The sequence below is a fragment of the Trachurus trachurus genome, assembly GCF_905171665.1.
Source record: "Trachurus trachurus genome assembly, chromosome: 5".
NCBI classification, from domain to species: Eukaryota; Metazoa; Chordata; class Actinopteri; order Carangiformes; family Carangidae; genus Trachurus; species Trachurus trachurus.
In genome coordinates, this window is record NC_139896.1 from 19,105,255 (window position 1) to 19,126,984 (window position 21,730).

The window sequence follows — 21,730 nt, forward strand, 5'->3', positions numbered from 1 at the left end:
TTACATCCACAACCTAACATCATGCTGACACATTCAGATCACCACATTCATATCTTGTCAAAAAATAAATGTTAAACTATATTTTTGTTCTTCACATACTTCCTTCACAAGGTATTTGTTGTTTAACTGCATAAAAAGAAACTTTACAGGAGACAGGGTTAGGGCATCCGGTTAGCCATGTCTTAATTTTGGGGGATTTTAGTATATGCTCAACAAACACCCACATCAAATATGGCTCCCTTCAGCCAATGTTCACAGAAATTGATCAAACAGAAGGTCCTTCTTAGCAACACTGCGCAGAGATGCAACAGTGACGATCTATTTAAGGATAAGGAAAAAACAATTCAGTCAGATTATTCACCTCAGCCTCTGCATCAATCATATCTGCTTCTTCAGTTCAGCCGGTATGGGATTAACTCCATCTGGCACATTTTAAAGAAATAATTAGTTACTACATAAATCCTTTATCCCTGTTCATAGGTCCATCTGACTTATAACCTATTAACCAAGCGGTAACCATGGGTTTCAAAGCTTATGGATGACCTAGTTGTATTGCTCTGGCTAAAATGTATACTTATGAGTATATTACAGTACAGCAGCCTCAGTAGCACACTGAATGAAAACTGAAACTGATTTTCACTGAATGAGCTTGTCTCATGTGATGGTTTGTTGGCTACAGACAAAACCTGTTGATTCTTCTTCTTCCTTTTTAATGCAAACACAGTGATTTGAATTTACTGTATCTCAGCTGCTTTTTTATCTACCCACTGGACAAACTTCTGAGATATCAAAGAGGTGTAGGATGAATGCCACAGTGTTGCTTAGAGGAGATGGTATAGGTATCAAATGTATTTTCTGTCAGCTTTTAAGCTCAGTCCACCTTCATGTTGTGTTCAAAGACTGTACAAGTCTGTGTTCTTGCTCCACTTTGCTCTTGCAGTTCTGTAGGTGAGACTTTGTTTTGTAGCCTTACGACACAGTGATCCGTGACTTATTTTACAAGTTTATTGTCATATCACATATTAATATCACTTTACTGACTCTTTTTCTCCAGCTGGCAGTTGTCCTCCAAAGCGAATCACCCTCTGTCTAACACAGATTCTCCTCCCTCTTTTATCCTCTTTAGACCCGTCTCTGCGTCTCTCCCTCCTCGTCCATTCACTTGTCTGTCGCCCACACTCAGCCCGTTTGTCCGGCATGTCGCTGAAGGTCCAGACCAGTAATGTGACCAACAAGACAGACCCAAAGTCCATCAACTCCAGGGTGTTTATCGGCAACCTGAACACAGCAGTGGTGAAGAAGTCTGACGTAGAGAGCATCTTCTCCAAGTACGGCCGCGTGCTGGGCTGCTCCGTGCACAAGGGCTACGCCTTTGTCCAGTATGCCAGTGAGAGGCACGCGAGGGGGGCAGTGATTGGGGAGAACAGCAGGGTACTGGCTGGACAGACACTCGGTGAGTCACTGTTAGGTGTGTGAGACCTCTCTCTGTCTGTCTCTCTCCCTGTCTCTCCCTCCATCTGTCTCCTCTTTCCCCTGGTGGAGCAGTAACAAGCTATGAGTGTACTGGTGTGAAGAACTCAACAGTTTCTATCACTTGCAGCTGCAAGCTGTGTGTGTGTTGCCATAGGGATAATAAATTTGACTTATTTTTTTCTGAACAACTTCAACTACTCAAGTCTATCCTCTCTATCGTTAGGTCTCGGTTAATTTCAGCCCACCATTTTTTTTTACTGGGAGCCAATAAAACATGATGAAACATTGATTCTTCTGCAGAAAACAAAACAATCAGAAGATGAAGAGTAATGTAATAATGAAGATCATTTTAGAATATCTGTAAAAGCCAATCTTACAAGCCAACCACCTCATATAAAAAGGATAATAGAAGGTTTAATGTTGAAATGGAAGGAACAAAGAAAAGGAAAGCTTGGAGTTGAGTCTATACAGGACATAATTTGTTCCAGATGTTCTCAAGATGCTGTGATTAATGCCATGTCACGTGAAACCAAAATGGGTTGTAGTGAATTGGAGAAGTTTATCAATGAGCCGTAGACTGACAGCCAGCAGTACAGACCTCCTGTGTCACCTGGTACTGTAGAGCACATGTCATGTAGGCTTAATCCTCTCTAATACGTGTAAATCAGCATTATGCTGAATTTTTGTAATGTGGGTTGTAAGCACATGAAAAAGTATAATTATTCTAGTATAATAATTCTGATGGCTTGGTTAGTTTCAGGCACATAAACTGTGCTCTTCCCTACTATCCACAAATCACCTAAATTTGACCTCAGTTCCATAATTAACCTAAGATTTATCCACACCTATCCTAGACATGAAGAATGTTCTGACATGAGCAGTCACTCCTCTGTAGAGCTAAAATACAGATACATACTTACTCATGGTGTTTTAATAGATGTGATTATGAAATAGTATCTATTATCATCTCATGTTGAGGCTCGTATGTGCAGTTTGAAGGTTAATGATCACTGCTCCAGGGGTTTAAATCTTATCAAAGTTATTGTTTGTTGGTACAAGGTGTGACTAAACAGTCAGGGAATATAAAGACATAATCAACAGAGGACAACTGTGCGTGTACGTGTGTGCGTGTGTGCGTGCCTGCGTGCGTGTCTGTGTGTATATTTAAGGCAGTGATCCAGAACTTTGACCACTGCCAGGTGTAAAATGGCAGGAGTCTAGAGGTTTTTCAGGGTACACAAGCACACACAAGCACACACACACACACAAGCACACACACACACACACACACACACACACACACACACACACACACACACACACACACACACACACACACACACAAGCACACACACACACACACACACACACACAAGCACACACACACACACACTGTCCACCTGCTGCTCCATATGCCTCAATGACTTTGTCTCCTGCAGTCTTGTTATTCAAAGGAGAAGTTCACTCACACACACACACACACATTCACATACACTCACTTACACTCCCCTTCACGGTGACATTAACAGGCTTGAATCTTTCCGCTGCTCTAAAGTCTTCCTTCCTCCCCCTTCTTTTCAACCTCGATCACTTGTCACAGACAGGACGTTTATTTCTGAGTCTCTGGAGACCAAGTCCTCTGATCATGTCTTCGTCCTCACAGAGGACAGAGTCTTTATGCAGGAAAGTCCTTACAGAAGGGGACAGAGTCAGCTGTACACTGTATGGAGGTTAACCTCAGCATGTTATTACAGTAAAGTCATGGCCCACTGACAACAGACCAGTTAATCCAGTCATATTTTGGTGTGTTATTATGGGATTCTAGTCCCTGCAGGTGTTCTACACAGTTTAGCTGAACTGAAAATTGTAGATTTCACTGTCATGTCTCTGGTCCCCCAGAGTCTTCTCCAGTGCACACTGGAATCGGATCCAACCCCTGAAGACCTGGACTGTTGAACGGTCCTCCAGGAAGGTTGAGACTGATTGAAATGAACTCAAGAGTCTGAGCAGAGGGCCGATAAGAGCTGGTCCACTTCTCTAGAAGGTGGGAGCTTCAGTGTTTCCTACATTATCTCCAGGACACACTGAACCCTCAACATCCTGTATTGTACTGGGGGTGTTATGATTATTGCAAGAAAACTCTCAATTGGCACAATGTGGGGGATGGTGGGATGTGGCAGAGAACAGAACAAGAGAAAGGTTTATAAAGGATATCCTGCCAGAGTTGTTTGATAGGTGTGCAGTCCCTTATGCATGAATATATAGGTGTTGTTTTCTGTGAAATGCCTGACTCTCTGAAACCCATTTAAAAGATTGTTTCCCCTGTTTAGTGAAATCTGTGGAGGGTATTGTATTGTTTGAGGTGTAAAAGTCAGCATTGGGGCATGATCCTCTTCTCATTTCTGAGGGGACAGATACTATGATTGCCTGTGTGGGTAATGGATGGTAAATGTGAGATATGGATTTATTTGCATAATGTTTTCTCTATGAATGTGGTGTCAGATTGGTTGCAGTTGATTGGCAGTGAAGTGACAGAGAAAGTTTGGTGCTTCTACACCTCCATGGTGTAAAAATACAAGAGATCCATGTTTGTCGAATTGTTACTTTAAAAAAGTCAGTGCGGTGTTATTATCTCTGCACTGTTTTTTTATTATCTCTGCACTGTTTTCTGCTACTTACTGTATGAACTCTTCTTCACATTTGTCATTGACTCCGTGATTAATGATGGATGGATGACTCATTGGCAAACGGTTGTTTCCTTGTGTGATAGCAGAGCAACTATTAACCACCTCCTCACACCCCCAAAGAAAACTAATGAATCCTAACTGGCTGTTTTGTCTTTAACTGTTTTAACCAAGAAGACTGTTGAGAAGTAGAAAATAGTACACCCCCATGACTTTCTGGATTACATCAGCAACATGAACTGAATGGATGTGTCCAACCTTTAATTATCCACCAGCACCAGCCTGGAACTGGCACATTTACTTATAACCTGCCTCTGTGAAGAATAGCAACTCAGACTGTCTTACTGACTGACTGTCCTCATTGCTGTGGCTCAGTTGGTCAGAGGAGAGATGATGCTGTATTATGGCTCAACAGCTCCCTCTAGTGGACCCCATTAGATAACACAGCAGCACAGTAAAGTAAAGAGGGCTGCATCCTCTCCAAGATCTTTTGGTTTATCCCTGTATCTTCTGTTTCTACCTGAATTATACATTCAGAGTTTATATACATATATTGTTATCTACAGTTTAATGAATTGTATGGTGAAAATTCAATTTAAATTTAAATTCTCCTCTTTTTTCTTTTCTGCTCTGCTGTTTCCCTTAGACATCAACATGGCCGGAGAGCCGAAGCCAACCAGAGCCAAAGGCCTGAAGAGATCAGCAGCTTCTCTCTACAGGTACACCAGCCTAAAGTGGATCAATGAGACTGATCGATCGGTGTGACCAGAGGTGCACAGTGATGAAGTACATTCACTTTAGTACTTTACTGAAGTACTTTTTACTTTACTATTGCAAAGTCATCATAACTTGAATCTTTCCACTTTGACCAACTGCCTCGACTGACCAACTATGGATTCAAACCCACTAACCCAGACTAAATGAATCAGAAATTATCATTATAATCATTATCATGATCTCTGTCCTCCCTACACACCAACAACACGAGAGTCATCTCGGACAACAAATTCTCCTTTGAATACCAAGTTATTCAAGTCACCAGAACTGCCTTTTCCACCTTAAAAACATAGCCCATCCCTCTCTTTCCCTTCTGTTTTAATTTTTTCCATGGCTTCATCACATCAGCAACAGCATCCTCTACTGCTGTCAGGCTTCAATAACTCTGCTCTCAGCACCCTCTCCCCACAATAGACCCAAGTCCCTCTCCTCACTTACAAATGTCAATAATGTTGAGTATTAATGTAAAAGTATTAACATCTTTGAGTACAAGTCCCTTCCCACCCTCCCGTATGCATCATGAGCTCTCGGTAGTGACCAAAAAAAAAATAGACGGCAGATGCAAGTAGGGTGGCTGGGCTCAGCCTTAGAGCAAGGGTGAGGAGCGTGGACATGGGTAAATAGCACAGAGCAGAGTTGCTCCTTCATATGACAAGCAGGCAGCAGAAGTAATTTGGGTATCTGATAAGGAAGCCTCCTGGGCGTCTTGCAGGTCTACAGGTTTTTAGTGCATGATCCCCGGGGAAGACCCAGAGGGAGGAATGTTTGGAAGCCCCTGATTAACCTACTGCCAACACAACCGAACCCCAGATAAGCAGAAGATGATGGATGGATGCATGGATGGACAGATGGATGAATGAATAGATGAAGTACAAGACCCAGACAGAACTATTCTGCACACCCAAAATTTAAATCCTGGCACCATGTCTGGTCTTACTCTGAAGCAGAGCTTCTAGTCAGAGGAATATTTTTTTTTATTGTTGTTTCCTATAATTGATGTTCATCAAAAAACAAGACCTCATGTACTGTCAGTAACCTTTCTACTGCATTTTCATTTTTGAACAACTCCGTTTGAACAAGTCTAATGATGTTTTAAAATTTAAGATTTGTATTGTTTTGTGTCTGTTATATTAACCACAACCAAACTTCATTAATGCCTAAAAAAGACAGGAAAAAGAAAAGAACAAAGGCTCCTTTGTGGATTCACTTATGTCTCTTTGGCCATTTGTGTCAGTTTTTTCAGTCAGTCATTAGGTTTGTGTCTGAGTCAGGTTTTTTAAAAACACCATTAGACAATATAAATATAAAATGTACAGTATTAACAAAATGTGCTTTTTGTGTTTTGTGTATGTTTAAAGTACTCCCAGTACTCGAGTACTTTAACTCAAGTAAAAATGTGACTGACCAGTTTCCACTTGTTATGGAGTCATATTTGATTATACTTGAGTATTACCTGATGGGAGGCTGCTCACATGTCTCAGCAGAGTATGGACCAGACAGAGACTTTCTGGTTCTTTAAGGTCTAATCAGTATCAGTTACTATCACAAAGGCAAACACATGCTCATGACGTTCTCTCAAGTGTGTGAACTGTTGGACCAGCAAAAAAAAAAGACATCTACTTTTGTTTTGTTTTTTAGCTTTTCTTTCATCCATGAAAACAATCCCAAAGAGGCTAGATGGTACCTTTTCATTTTTACAGGTAAAATAAACTTGTAACAATAACAACTACAGCAAAGACAGACAAACACCTTTCAGGAGTTCCATAGGCAGTGATAGGCTTTCATGTTGCTATAGGTTCACTGGATAGGATCCAAAGACTCACTGTTATCTTCACTAGACAACAACGTCAAAAAGTATTAAAGACACCATACGTCACCCTGGAGGACCCAGTCTCTCTGGTGTTGTTGTGTCTGGGTGAAATGAAGTACGTTGTGGTTTCTTTGTCTTTGTGAGAGTTGACATTGTTTTGTTGTTCTTTGGCATGCTCATGTTGTGAAACACTGGATCGTGTGGTTTTACAGTTGTTATGTTCTATTGTGTTTTCTCCCCAGTGGCTACGAGTTTGACTATGATTTCTACAGAGAAGACTTCTATGACAGGTAAGAGAAGTGAGGCTGTGTTCAGGTCCATCCTGGTGACCTTTGACCTGAAGCTGGACAATGTGTGGAGGCTTAATAATAATAATAATAATAATAATAATTTAAGTAAATTATACATAGGATTTGTATAGCACTTTTCTAGGGCACTCAAAGACACTTTAGATAAAGTGATAGAACAGAGACAAGTACAAATTACACAAAACACAGATATAAATTGAAGCAGTGGTGGCAGATGACAGCTCCAGATGCAGTGGGTGTCAGGACTTGTAGGATTTCTTAAAAAGGTGGATTTTTAGGTTGTTTTTTAATGATTTTTAAAAGAGTGCAGATAGTCTGAGTTGCAGATTTTCTGAGGGAGGGAGTTCCAGAGGGTCGGGGCAGCGATGACAAAGTAAAGGCTCTTGATGAGAATTAAATATGTTACTGTTGAGCAACAACTGTGGCGCAAATTCAGTATTTAAAGTTATGGAGGCAATCATTCAGATAAAATAAGGATAGTGCTCTGGCTGTAGCTCTGAAGGTGTGTATGTATGTATTTTTTTTTAACTATACTTGTGTCTCCTTGATGTTTTGTGGGAACCACACAGCTGGAGAATGTTGGTGGTTGAGACTCGTGCGTGTGTGTGTATGTGTCAATGCAGCCAGGTATTTTCAACAGAGGAGCTATTATACTATATACTATAATGAATCCTTGGAAAGAGAAAACTGTCTCTAAAGATGACAAATGTCTGCACATAGTTTCAATAAGCAAATAGTGTTGCGTGATTAACATTATGTGCAATATAATTCTGCCTCACAGTGAAGAATAAGATGACTTTAACAACTTGAAAGCTGAAGAAAGTGGGGGGGAAAAAAGTGAATACTGTATGTGTGTTTAACTTGGCAGCGTTGTTTTGATGTGTGGTCATATTGGTTAGAGGAAAGGGAATGAATTATTTCAGTAGGGGTCCTTACAATTATGTGAGGAACAAAACTTTTGTTTTAAAGTGTTCCTTATTTCTAGAATAAGCCTCAATATGTAACAGATAAATCACTTTGTAGCTGACGGAGGCCAGTCGCAATAGAATGGCTTTATGGTGGTATTTAAAATATCCAACAAAGTAAATTCTTTCAGTTTTCCCTCAAGTTATTTTTGGGGGGTATTTTTTGCCTTTGTTGTGATTGGTGCAGAGCCAGATAAAACAGAAAAGCCAGGAGGAGAGCGAGAGAGAGAGAGAGAGAGGAGGTGGTGGGTGGGGGGCTTCTAAGGCTTCATGGTACATTTTCCACCAGATCATGATGTCCAGAAAAAAATGTCTGTTTGCCTTTATACAGTACTGCATATTAGTTATTAGGAAACAAGCTGAAACTCTTGAATGGAATTGAACGTTTTTTATTGTCACCGCATTGATTGGTACATACAAGTTCAACCCTTCACATGCACTATATCACACGCACACTTTATGTGAATATAAAGGCAAATAAAAGAAAAAGGAGGGGTTCTGAGGAACACCTGGTCAGGTTTGGTCCACTGACATGGACCTGCAGTGGAGGCACAGTGTGGTAACTATTACTGCTCTGACTGGACCAGGTGAGAGCCATCACTCCATCCCGATGCTCCCTCTACTTTAGTGAAACGTTTGGATCCAGTTATGTGTCAACTGATGTTTATGGCACTTCAGGGCTTTGATACTGAACCTCCACCTGAGTGATGCAGAAAAACCCATAGGTTCAACTGGGAGGACGGTTTCTGTTTGTGAAAAGTGAAGTGAGCAGAGAGTAAAGATGGCCAGCTGAGAGGGATCAGTGATGATGTGTTAGATGATCCAGATGTCAGACCAGGCTCTGTCTCCAATCTGAGGATCTGTGCGTTCACCCTGAACGAAACGAGGAATCCAGGGTCATACGGTGTCAGGCGGAGGTTTGGGAACATATGTGGTTAAGGAGTTTTCATGTTTCATTTAAGACACTCATATCTGTGGGAGGAGAGCAGCTCTCCAAAGCCTCCTCCGACTCATGTCAGAATACATCAGAGTTTGTCTAATTTGAAATGTTCAGAGTTTCTACATCTCCCAAGGAGTAGACATGCAGTTAATCCTCCAGTTACTCTGCTTCAGAGCGAACAGAAAAGTGAGGCTCTGCTCCGTGTGTCATGACTCATTGCACAAAAGAAACCGCATTGCCAGAGTTCAGCTTTGACCCTCAGATATTTAGGCCTCCGCACCACAGATGGCGGTGGCATTTTGCTGTTAAAAGAAAGATGAAGTTATGACAGCAGTTCGTTGCAACAATGACAGAAACTCTACGGGGATCTACAAATAGGTTAAATGATTTACACTTAACCCTAATTAACCCTCCTGTGTGTTTGATGAAATACAAGCATTGGGGAAAATAAGCACTCAGTTTTTGCTCCTGTAGTTGAGGTGGATCCTTTTCCTTCTTCTTCCAGTGTTCCTCCAACACAGTGCATTGTATTGATTAGGTTGTCTTCAAAATATTTCAGTGGAAGGTTCCCAGTTTTCTTCTAGGATGGGCAAACAGTTGTGTAACAGCCACATGTAGAGAACAGATAAAAGGAGCTGTCGTAGACAAGTGTTAAGACACACAGTGACATCTTTGTTGAATTACAGAACGCTTCAAAGTACCTTAAAGGTGTACAGAAATGTGCTTTGATGCTTTGAGGTTGATACGACTAGAAAACGTCTATTCAAGTCCTGTCTCCTTTTACGCGTTGGTGACCTTTTGACCTCCTGTTAAATGCGTTGAACATTAATTTACCTACAGTACTTGTGAAATTTGTCATGAATGTTCATTGTTTCAAGAGGAAGAATCCTAAATCAGTGTCATTCCTCTTCAGACTTTCTGTACTTTCAGGCCAACAAAGCCTAAATGACAGAGCTCTATAAAAACGTGCTTTCCCTTTCCATTTGGCAGATCAGTGATATGGTAAAAACAGTCTATGAATCAGTCAGGGCTCAGGCCATGTTCTGATCTCCTGGCTCACATAAAACCCGTTAGGATCAATAGTATCAGTTTTCTACAAAATCAGAACCAGAATCCAGCTCTGCCTTTGTAACATGTTTACAGGAAATCTTCAGCACGACAACAAACCATCACTTCAACACGACTAACCCTTTTACTTCAGACACAGAGGTCTGTGTGTCAGTGACCTGATAGGTTTTTGACTCGTACCATCACGTCTGGACTCACATGGGTCTCACACAGAGGATTCAACCCAACTCATGGTTGAATGAAAAGTAAATTCTCCAGTGCAAGTGTTAGTTCAGATTCTCATTTGATGCAGAGTGTGGGACTTGTGGTTCATCACAGGTGAACAAGTTAACCCAGGTGTAATTTCATGTTTACCGTGGAGTTATCACATGATCTCAACTGATCGTGTCTTCCACTGCTACAGACAAGACTGAAATCAAAAGCCACCTTAAAACAGAAGTGAAGATGGCTGCAAAATATTTTAATGCTGACATCTACCCTCTGCTATATCTGTACTCTTATTTTGAAGTAGATATTTATTTTTTCTTCTTTGATCTGGTAGATGCATAAACTGTGTTCATCACAGCAAAATAAACAACCATCCCATTACCAGTCATGCTTGAACAGTTTGTAACAATTTTTAGATATAAGATGATAAATAGATGATAAATAAGATTGTTGAATTATTTGAGATGCCTCTGTCTGTCAGACACACTCAAAACCAACATAACCACCTCAGCACCTGTCAGTGGGAGTCTAGGTGTGTAACTCCAGTTGTGGCTGTTTAGGCGAGGTCAAACAGCACTGACAGTGGAAGAGAGAATGAAGAGACAAATCTCTCTATGAAGCTTAGATAGAGATGTTCTCACCTTCATGCAAGAGATGGGCCGATGACACCTGAACCGATAAATAACATGTGTGTTGTATGTGCAACATTCACATGACTCTGAGCTGGAAACTTGTATAACATTAAAGTGGGAAACACAGCAGCTACTAACAGCTGAAAACAAAATCATAAATCATCAGAAGAGCTGTTTTATTTTCTATCAGTGAAGTTTCCAGAAAAAGGAAAAATGCTCGCCAGAAAAATGATGTTTCTATAAAACTGATTTATTTTACCAAGTATGTTTTGTGGGAAACCTAATTACTTCCTGGATTATGTTCCATGGAAACCATTTTTTTATATCTCTTTCCTGTTCGGCATCATTATAGCATGTTTACTCCAAAATGTGTTTGTTATTACAGATAATGAGGGTTTGAATGTAGTATCTGTGACCTCTTTATTCCCACCTCATTTTTTGTTTCTCTTCTTCCCTTCCTCTCTGTCCTTACCCCCCACATTATCTTGTTTTCTCTCCTCAGGTTGTTCGAATACCGTGGCCGGGTGTCTCCAGTCCCTCGGGTGGTGCCTGTCAAACGCCCACGGGTGGCGGTGCCTGTGGTACGACGGGTCAAATCCTTTCCAGTCAAACTGCTGGCACGCAACGCTCCCGTCCTTCCCACCAGCAACGGCACTAAACAGAGATGTGAGTTCCAACCTGATTCTTTCACATTTACAGTACCATTGTCTTATCTAAATCCTCACAGACTGTTTATCCTCTACAGTCAATGGTAGTTCTCGTCCTATTCTCACTTTATTTTCCTAGTCACAGAGCTTAAAGGTACAAACATTTTCTAAATAATACTGCAGAAATTCCAATATAACATTGGAGATATGCATCCATGCATAGCATCAGTTTTACCTTGAGCAGCTGCTGGTGCTGTTGTGGTGCAAGAGTCACAGGCAAGTTGTCTAAATAAAGTTTTTGTATCAACATCAACTTTCACATCATGTTTATGTGGTGTGAGCAACAACGTATCGCAACAACGCCACCGGGGGAAGTTTCACCCCTAAGAAAGCACTAAAGTAAAACTGCTGGATAAGCACAACACATGTGCGTAAATAAATACCACATTGCAGGCGCCCCATGTATTGAGGCTATAGTCCTCGTGGAGGCGGCCCCAGTTCGAATCCCGCATCGGACAGCCCTTTCCTGCGTGTCATTCCCCCTCTCTCTGCCTCCCCATTTCCTGTCTCTCTCAACTGTACTGTCAAATAAAGACATGAAAAAGCCAAAAAAATATACTTTAAAAAAAAGAAAGAAAAAAATGTATCAACAAAAAATAAGTGAAATTCAATAGAACACATAAATGGGCAGCCGCTAACCGTTGTAGCAGGGAACCAAGACAAGATGGAAACAATCAAGTGCAAATAAATAATTAAGGAACAAGTTAACAACAAAAAATGCAAATGACACACAAAATAAGGAAAAGGCCAAATTATACAAAAACAGTGTGCTCCTTTCCCGGGTGATGGCCAATGTTGAGCCAAAAGCCAAGGCCTCCAAATGTATGTTCATTAAATGTATATTCCATAATATTTCTATATATGATTACTGCAGAACTGCATGGAATGTGCATTATTCTGTTCTGTTTGTGTTTCTCGCAGTTTTGAAAACTGCAACAGCATTTGAAAGAAGAAATGTTGCAAATACACTATGGTGACAAAAGTATGGGGCCACCACACAGCTTTTATGTCATCCAACCCCATAGGCACTAATATGTGTAATGTATAAGCATAAGTACAATATTAGTCTTTAAGTGTATCAGTCTAAATTTTCCACAAGAACGAAGAGATACAGAGCAGAACATCTGAGGAATGTAAATCAGGACCAAAAAAAAGATGAAATAAAAAGAGGTATTGTACAATTATATTCTATTTTCTGCACAGTTTAGTACAGTAATAGTAAATTTTGAGTCATAGCAGCATTCACCTGAGATGTTTTGTCCATCAGGAGATGGCGATGCAGATGAATGGTGTCACAAACCGGGCCGCACGGCCATGACAAAAGAGAGAGATGCACACAAAAGGGTTAGAAAGGTAACATAAGAAGCCAACCTAAACTTAGCATGGCGTGAGTGGTCTGTAAGGTCAGTGATGTAAGTGAGTGCACACAGTAGCCTACATAGGAGAGTGTGTGTGGTGTTGTGAGGTGGAATAAAGGACCAGAATGTCAAATAAAAACCAAGGGGTGTCGCAGGTAGGAGTGAGAACCAGCAACTGAGAGTGTCGTAGGCCCACACCCGCCCAGAGCCCAGGTGGTGCCAATGCCAACGACCCTGCTGATGTCAGAGAGAGAGAGCGCGAGAGAGAGAAAGCATGAAACAGGGAGGGTCGTCATAATGGATTACGCTGATGTTTTAGAGGTGGTGGGAATCAGTAGTGATGTGAACCTGGGTGACTTCAGTCTCAAAGGAACTTTAAAGAGAAGAACTTATCTCCAGTCGTATTCTGTCGAGATATCATCCCTCCACAGGGAGTGCTCAGATGTCAGAGCTGCTGTGGAGAAGTAGGAGCTGGCAGGACTTCTGCGCAAAGACACATTCACGGCGTCAGACAGCTGACTGACGGTGTCCAGGTACTTCAGTGTGGGAGCTCTTGTGGTTTAAATGAGCAGTGACCGAGAGCTGGAGCTTATAGCTGAATGTCTGATGGTTTTACAAACTTCTGGTTTGACTCTCAGCTGCTGTCAAACAACCTCTGTACAGGTTGAACCAAAACAGGAACTGAGCTTTTCTCATTCTGTTCAGCTGTGTTACAGCAGCGACTACGCACACACACACACACACACACACACACACACACACACACACACACACACACACACACACACACACACACACACACACACACACACACACACACACACACTTACTGGTACAAAAATATTATCAAAATAATAATTTTAGTATTTTTAGTAGTATTTAGTATACTGAACAATTACTGGTGTGATAAGAAAAACCTTACTTTACCTTTACCCTTACCTATCTGTTTTTGATGTGTACAATTTTTTGTTTCATCCTCCAGGCCATCCTCTAACATAGGGTGAGCATGTTTTATGACCTCTACTGTATTCAACCACCAGGGGGTGTTCAAAACTTTATGGCGTCACTTTTAGGAGCTTCACTTCATTCCTTATTTACTGAATTATATTAGCTTTTTACTTATTTACTGAATTATATTAGCTTTTTATATTTTTAGCAAAGAGCCTGGACAGGGAGGAAGGGTCTGGAAGATAGTGGTGGGTGATGCTGCAAAACTTTGATCCAATGCCATGTTATTCAGAATAACCAATGATCCGATGTACTTCTAATAGATGTAATACGAATACAAATACAAATTACTTTATTAATCCCCAAAGGGAAATTAATTTGTCTGTCAGCTCGTCACCTTTTGCAGAAGATTAAAAAACCCCAATGGCTAAAGGTACAAGGGATCCTCTATATTTCTCCTTCCAGCAGCAAAGAGAGAGGAGCCGTCCACCACCGCTGCTTTGTGCCATGAAGTAGATGATCTGAGCCGTCCAGAATGGCCTCCACCATCTTCAATGTGCAACTCTCCACCACATCCCTCAGTGAATCGATAAGGGAAACATGACTGAAGACTCCGATATCAATAAAAGTGCCTCATGTTTGGCCTGTATCCATTAACGACTTCATGGAGAACTTCACATCGAGCTTCAGCCATAACAGCACCTGTGTACGTACACAGGTGCACCTCTTCACCTCAGCTGGAACAGGATGGCGTCCTCCAGACTTCACTTTCAATGAAAGAAGCTCCTCTGTGAAGAGTCTCCTCTCCCCACAGAAGTATCCACTAGAAGTCAACAAGATACGACAGAAACACGACAGCACACAGGATTTGAAGTTCAACTAGACTGAAATTTGACTGCGCAATCTCGCCAGCTATAGCACCCTGTGCTGAACTTGCACCTCATTTTATTGACAAATGTGACACAATTACGTGTGACCCTGGTGCGATCAGTTTGCCGATCTTGTAATCTACAATGCAGTTGCAATGACTGACGTTTAACATCTGACCAGTCACTGCTCAGAGCCAGGCAGCAGTGCAGCTGGTAAGGCAAGCAAGACAAAAAAGGAAAACAAAAAATAGAAGATGAAGCTTGAGATTCACGGTCATTCAAATTTATGGGCTTTATGCCCAGCTCACAACTACATTCTGAACTTAAACAAGCTCCTTTATTTCCTGTTTTATATTACTGGAAAAACTGATTAATCCAGGTGTGTCTGACCATTGTTGTGAGGTCAGACACACCTGGATTAATCAGTTTGTCCAATAATGTAAGACAGGAAATACTGTAAAGGAGCTTGCTTAAAGCCTATTAAAGGTGAACCTCATTTGTTATTTGAGTTATTTGTTGTTGTTGAGGGACGGGCTTAGGACAGTGTCTGTCCAGTGCTGATGTCATTGTTTAAAAGACTTTAAGTTCAAAGATTGTTTAAAGACACAAAACTGGCTGCTAGTATTTTTTTTTTTCAGGTTGAAATTATTATTAATCTATTTAGATTTTACTTATTCATTTCAGGTTTGAGGCACTTTTTAGGAAAACATATTGTGTCACCACTTTTGTCACCACTTATGTGTTTAAAGTGGTGACCTTTCTTGTTACATAATATTATTTATTTCAGATGTTCAGTATTTATTCATTTTATGTTAAAATAACTTCTTCTTTTTTAGATTGATGACTAAATGTATATCAGATGTTGATTGTTCTTGATTATGGACACTGTTAGATGGTATTATGCACCTAGTGCTCAAAACAAAATTTCCTCCAAATTTGGCCAGGGGCAGCTCTGCTCTCAAAGGCCACATCTAAAAGATTCTAGCTGAAGTGACTATAGGAACTGAAACAGTCAGTGATTCCTTCCTGTCTTAAATCCTGGCTGCTGCATCGTGAACATTAGTGTCTGTGGATCAGTTTAAAGTCTTTGGAGCTGAGCTCTGAGAGTTTAGTCCATCTTAGGTTTTTACAACACAGATCAAAGAGTTTCACCCACAACTTTAGAGTCACTCAAAGATGTGTGTGTGTGTGTGTCTGAGACACAGATGCCTCTCAACTTGGTCTGGTCATAGCGAGATTTCTGTATTGAGACATTTCTGTTGAGAAAGCTCGAGGCGTGACAGAGAGAGCAGGGAAAAGAAAACAGAGACACGGATGAAAATAGATGCATGGGAGATAGAGACAACAAAAGAAAATGTGTCTAGAGAAAAAATGGAGATACGTAAATGAGAACGTGCTGCAAGACAAGAAACAAGGGAAGAAATAAAGGAGGGACAGAGAGAGGAATAAGGGGAGGAGAGAGAAAGGACATAAGGAGAGATGGGTGAAGGGAGGAGTGATCATGTATTGAGCAATAGCCACATCCACTCACAGTTGGTGAAATATGGTAGTAATTGTAAGTTCATTGTGGTGAAACAAAAACAATCACCAGATGTGTTTCATGGCTCCAGTTGTTTTCTCCTGCCACTAATGTACTCATCACTTTGTCTGTCTTCCTTTAATCTTCTCTCACACACTCTATCTCTCTCTTGTTTACTGTGTTGTAGTTGTATCTTTTTTCTTGCAGAACAACAAAAGTTACATAATGAATCAAGAACTTCAAATAAAGAATGTGTTTACGTACCTATGTTTTGCAACTTATGAGTGTTTTCTGACTTGACAAAACCTGACCTGACAAGACCTGACAAAAATAATGTAACTTGTTTTTCAATGCCTTTTCAGTGCCATTATTTAAATTTAATTGACAATTGCCTGCAGGTTCATACTTAATGAAAACACAGTGGCTGCATAAGCCATAACATATTCTGGCCCTCACACACCAATTGATACAGTACATTGATTTTTTTCTCTTATATTTATACACTTTTATAAACACATACACTTTGCTCCCATGCACTGCAATGTATACATGCAATGTATACATTTAATACTATAAGTAATATGTGTATGTGTTTGAGAGTGAAAATATATGTACGTAGAGTAGAATGTATGTGTGCGAGTGAGTATAGTGGAAACGGAAGGAGTAGGGGTATAGTCGTCGGAAGACATTGCGGCAAATTAACACAATGAATGTATGTGTTCATAGTGTGTGTGTGTATATATATATATATATATATATATATATATATATATATATATATATATATTTACACATACAATATAAAATTATGCCATAGCCGTACATTTCAAGAGAATAAGTTATCAGAAAGAACATTTAGCGAGAAATAAATACACATCAGTGAAGGATGTGTGATAAATGTCATTAGAGGATGAATCGTGTTCCCAATGAACCTGTGATCCCTCCTCTGGTCTTCAAGGAATAGTTCAACATTTTGGCAAAATTGCCATAATCGCTGTAGTCATAGCAGTAGGTTTGTTACCTTTATTTATCGGTGTAAGCTATTTTTAGAACGGCCGAGAGCTACGCTACGGAGGCTAATGGGATTTCTTGGTTTCCCTCATCAAACTCATCAAATACACAATCCAAAAACTCCAAAACGCTCTCGTGGACAAACTGTCCCTGAAGGCAACGCGCATCTGCGGTTTTGCATGAATTTACCTCTAAAACAACTCTGTCTGGTAACGTTCTGTTATTATCTCATAGCGTGGTGATTGTGCAGGTCACAACTTGTCCACAAGAGCGCTTTGGAGTTGTTGGATTGTGTATTTGATTAGTTTGATGAGGGAAACCAAGAAATCCCATGAGCGTCCGTAGCGTAGGTCTGAGCAGCCTGCTGCTCCGCTCCACCGTTCTAAAAATAGCTTGCACCGACAAATAAAGGTAACAAACCTACTGCTATGACTATAGCGATTATGGCAATGGGCCAATTTGCCAAAATGTTGAACTTTCCCTTTAACATTCATTCAGAGTTTATCACTGTAACTATATTAAACATCAACATATCCCTGGTAGATTTACATGTAACTGAAGCTTCTCTGTTTGTTTCTGCTTGACTCCTCCTGGTCTGAAGAGCTCAGGAAGCTCCAAGATGTGGAGTTAGGAGCCCTTTACTAACTTCAGAGTAGTAAATCCAGCCTGTATTTGACACAAGTGTCAAGCGGGATGATATTCTTCTTACACTATTGTAACTCATTAAAGCAGATATCAGCTTCACGGCCGTTTCGGCTAATGCTGCGTTCAAGGCAGGCTTTTGAAACCGTAAGTTACAGCTTCAAGTCACAACTACGACTTGGTAGCGTTCCAGGTAACCCGTAGCTCGTGTTTTTACCATCCTGTTGTCTGTGAAAGTTCCCTATAACGGCCACTCGTAACTTCCGACCCGTGAACTCGTACCAGATCGAACTGGTATGACTTCACAGGAAGGAAAAACACAAAGTACGAGTTTCTTTGAACGCACCATGAGTTAGCAGCCCCCGCCCTTGTCAGGCATCAATTGGTCCTCGTGCTACGTCACCACATTCACGCGCATCCCTTGGCTGCACACACAGCCCTTCATGCCGTTCTCTCTCCTCATTGGATAACACTTGTATCCCACAAGGAAAATTTTCTCCTCGGGTTACAGCAGAGCAGAGTGACGGAGAGACTCGTGTTTAGGCTGAAATACTTCATGTAAGTGATTGCTGACGGAAAATAGGACTATTTAGGACTTATATTAACAAAAACATTCCACTGATATCTGCTTTAAAAGTCAATGTGACTAATAACATCTCTCATCACCTCTTTTCTGTTTGTCTCTATGTCTTTTTAGCAGCTGTGAGAAGCACAGAGCTTCAGGCGATCAAGTCAGAGCTGACTCAGATTAAAACCAACATTGAAGCTTTACTGGGCAGACTGGAGCAAATCACAGAGGACACACACATCAAGACCACAGGTAACCACAGACACACAAACAGGCTCTTGCTCTGAATTATTTTGATGCACTGACTTCCTAATCAGGTGTCCACATGTCGTGTGCCTCTCAGAGTTGTTACATAAAGAGATTTGAGCAGTAGACAACATGTAATAGCACTAATGCTACTTCCTGCTGTTATTTCACATCAGAATCTCAGATGGAATTAATGAAAACATTTTCTTCACATGTACAGTACATTATCTGCAAATGACAAATCTCTTTTTTTTCCAACCAGGTGAATTTACATTTCCTATGTTGCTCAGAGCGTCTTTTTCTTTTTGTATGAACTTTATTCATGAAACAGAGAGAATATTATGAAATGTCTGAATGTTTTAGTTCAAGCTAAATATTTTCCACACAAGCCTGAAAGATCCTCATAAAATGACTTTAAGTATGTCCTCATAAAGTCAACAGCGCCCCAGTGAAGCTACTTCTCATGTCATTACATAAGTGTGCATCCATAGCTCTCAGTTGACTCACTGGTTGTGGAATTTAGATGGGGTTATGTTCTTCATGCTCCTGCCTTTTGATGCTCCAACAATCGAGGTTTAATAACCTTTAAATGATGCACAGTGAGAGAAATTAAAGCCACTGAAAACTTTTTGATTTTGATTTGCAAATGATTGACAACAAATTATCCCAAAAACCATGATTTGCAAGTTTCCAAATAAACCAGTCACGTCTAGAGATCTGAGGTTTCATGATTGAACTAAGACTAGAACCAGACATTTGTCAATAGAGTCAGGTCAGTATGAACACTGCATCATCACACCTTCTCACTTAAAGCAACATTGCGGATCATTTATCAGCCTTAAAATAATGTTTCAAGACTCATTGCAATGGTAGAAAAATGGTTAATAGGATTAATAGTGCTGCCGCTGCAGCCTGAGCTGGGTCACATCGGCTGGATTTCACTCTGCCTTTTTGTAATGACAGTTTTTTTTTCTGGTTCTGTGTATTTTGGTCCAGAGTCGAGGAAGGCAGAGGTGTGTAAAAATGAGGAGGCGTGGCAGGAGGGGGAGGAGTCAAGCTCAGAGCTGGATGAAGATGAGGAGCAAAGACAGAACAGTGAAGCTGAGGAAGAGGAGGAGGAGGAGGACAATGAGGAAGATGTGGAAGGAGAGCAAATGCAGGACGACGGACAGAACCACATGGTGAGTCTAACAAAGTGTGTGGCCTGGTGAAGCTGAAACTCTAACTTCTTTAAAGACTCCTGTCAAATCACTATCTTGCGAACAAATCGAACACTTGCCAGTCAGAAATTAATCAAAGGTTTTACAACTCTGGAGTCAGCTCCAGTCCATGAAAAACCTTGAATTGTTCCCAAGGTCAACATTTTAAAAAAAAATGAGGTCACAAAAACTGAGAACTCCTGTGTATGACGATAAACAAGTGTTTCCCAGGGATGAAGAAAACTTCCATCTTTCCTGCAGTCTGTCTGTATCACTACACCCTTTGACCATCACTATTACAACACTCTGCTCCCAGAGAGCGGGGGATCTGACAGAGTGTCTGGCTTCATCATCTAGTAACATAATGAGCAACAGGAACATCACAGTCTCCAGACCTGAACCACATGGATCTGGTCTGGTCTGAACTGGACTGAAGGTGGAAGTGACTTTTCACTTTGTGTCACCACCACCTATTCCTTCTCCTTCTTTTGCGCACCAAGCAACCTTGATAACTCATAACTCTTTAATTAATAAATTTTTACATAAACTGTAATTTGTATAGTCCTGTGTTTAACATTAGTACCATATCTGTTGAACATGTGCGGAAATGTTGAATTTACATTAACAATGGGATCCTGAACCTAACCCTAATCATGCAGGATATCAGATATCTGATTAGGGTTAGGTTCAGGATCCCATTGTTCTGTCTGTGTGTTTTTTTGTCCCATTGTCATTATTTTCTATACTGGTTGTGCGCAATGAATCTTGGGATGGTTTGGACATGTGTAGTCACTCAGCTGTACAGTTCACAAAACAACCACTAGTAATTAGGTAAAATTCAACAAGCGCAGGTAAGACCATCCAGACATCAGTGCCAGATGTGAACAAAGGTCTCACTAATAAGCACACACACAGGACTGATGGAGAGATTAGGTCTGTTCAGCAGCTGCAGCGTATGAGCATCTGTGAAGTGGTTACAGACTAATCAGGGACTCAACGATCTCAAGATGTTTCCTGCAAGTCTATACTGTAGGTACCAGTCCAGTAAGCCCAGTCCAACATGGACACTGCCGTATGCTGTAAACACCAATCAGGGTTAGGTCACACCTGTCATGAACAACCTGACATTTTACTCAATTACCTCATATATTTCTGTATGTTAATGTAACTGAAGCAGCAGTCAAGAGACATACTGTATACAACAAGACACTTGAGTCTGATCCTAACTCTGGGAGCAGGGTGTGACAGCTGTTTATTGAGTTTAGAAACTGAAATCGTATTGACTGACAGGAGATTAAAGGGGTAGTTCACCCAAAATTCAAATGTTACTAATTTTCCACTCAACCTCATGTCGACTAAGGGCTGGGAGAAGTTTCAGAGTCCTCCGTGCCTTCTCGGAGTTACAGCAGGGCTCCGTGCAGCACTGCATGTCCATATGACGGTTGCGAACAGAGCTCACTTTTCTTCGTCCAAAAAGACACACCAAAAAACATCCAAATACTTCCATACTGCTCATCTGTAACGGAGCCGTGAACTGGGTGTCAGTGCACAGTTCACGGCTCCGCCGGTGTTGACACAGGCAGAGCAGTGAACTGAGATACTGGGAGCTTCCGCTACAAACAAGATTAAAATATAGACTTATTAAATTTTTTTCGGAACAATTTCTCATGTCGGGGCTTCAATACAAGAGGGACATTACAGACGAGCACTATGGAAGTATTTGGATGTTTTTTGGTGTGTCTTTTTGGACGAAGAAAAGTGAGCCCCGTTCGCCACCGTCATATGGACATGCAGTGCTG

General features: G+C 40.9%; 1 protein-coding gene across 1 annotated transcript in view; it reads left to right on the forward strand.

Moving 5' to 3' along the window:
• Positions 1–1,197: 1,197 nt before the first annotated feature.
• The window catches only part of raly (RALY heterogeneous nuclear ribonucleoprotein), a gene marked incomplete at its 5' end in the record, with an annotated part of 32,117 nt that continues 11,584 nt past the window's right edge, over positions 1,198–21,730 (forward strand). The window contains 6 exons of the mRNA XM_083972796.1: positions 1,198–1,453; positions 4,804–4,876; positions 6,987–7,034; positions 11,367–11,530; positions 18,619–18,738; positions 19,729–19,913. Of these exons, the coding sequence (XP_083828922.1) occupies positions 1,198–1,453; positions 4,804–4,876; positions 6,987–7,034; positions 11,367–11,530; positions 18,619–18,738; positions 19,729–19,913 (846 nt within the window). The remainder of the gene's footprint in view (positions 1,454–4,803; positions 4,877–6,986; positions 7,035–11,366; positions 11,531–18,618; positions 18,739–19,728; positions 19,914–21,730) is intronic.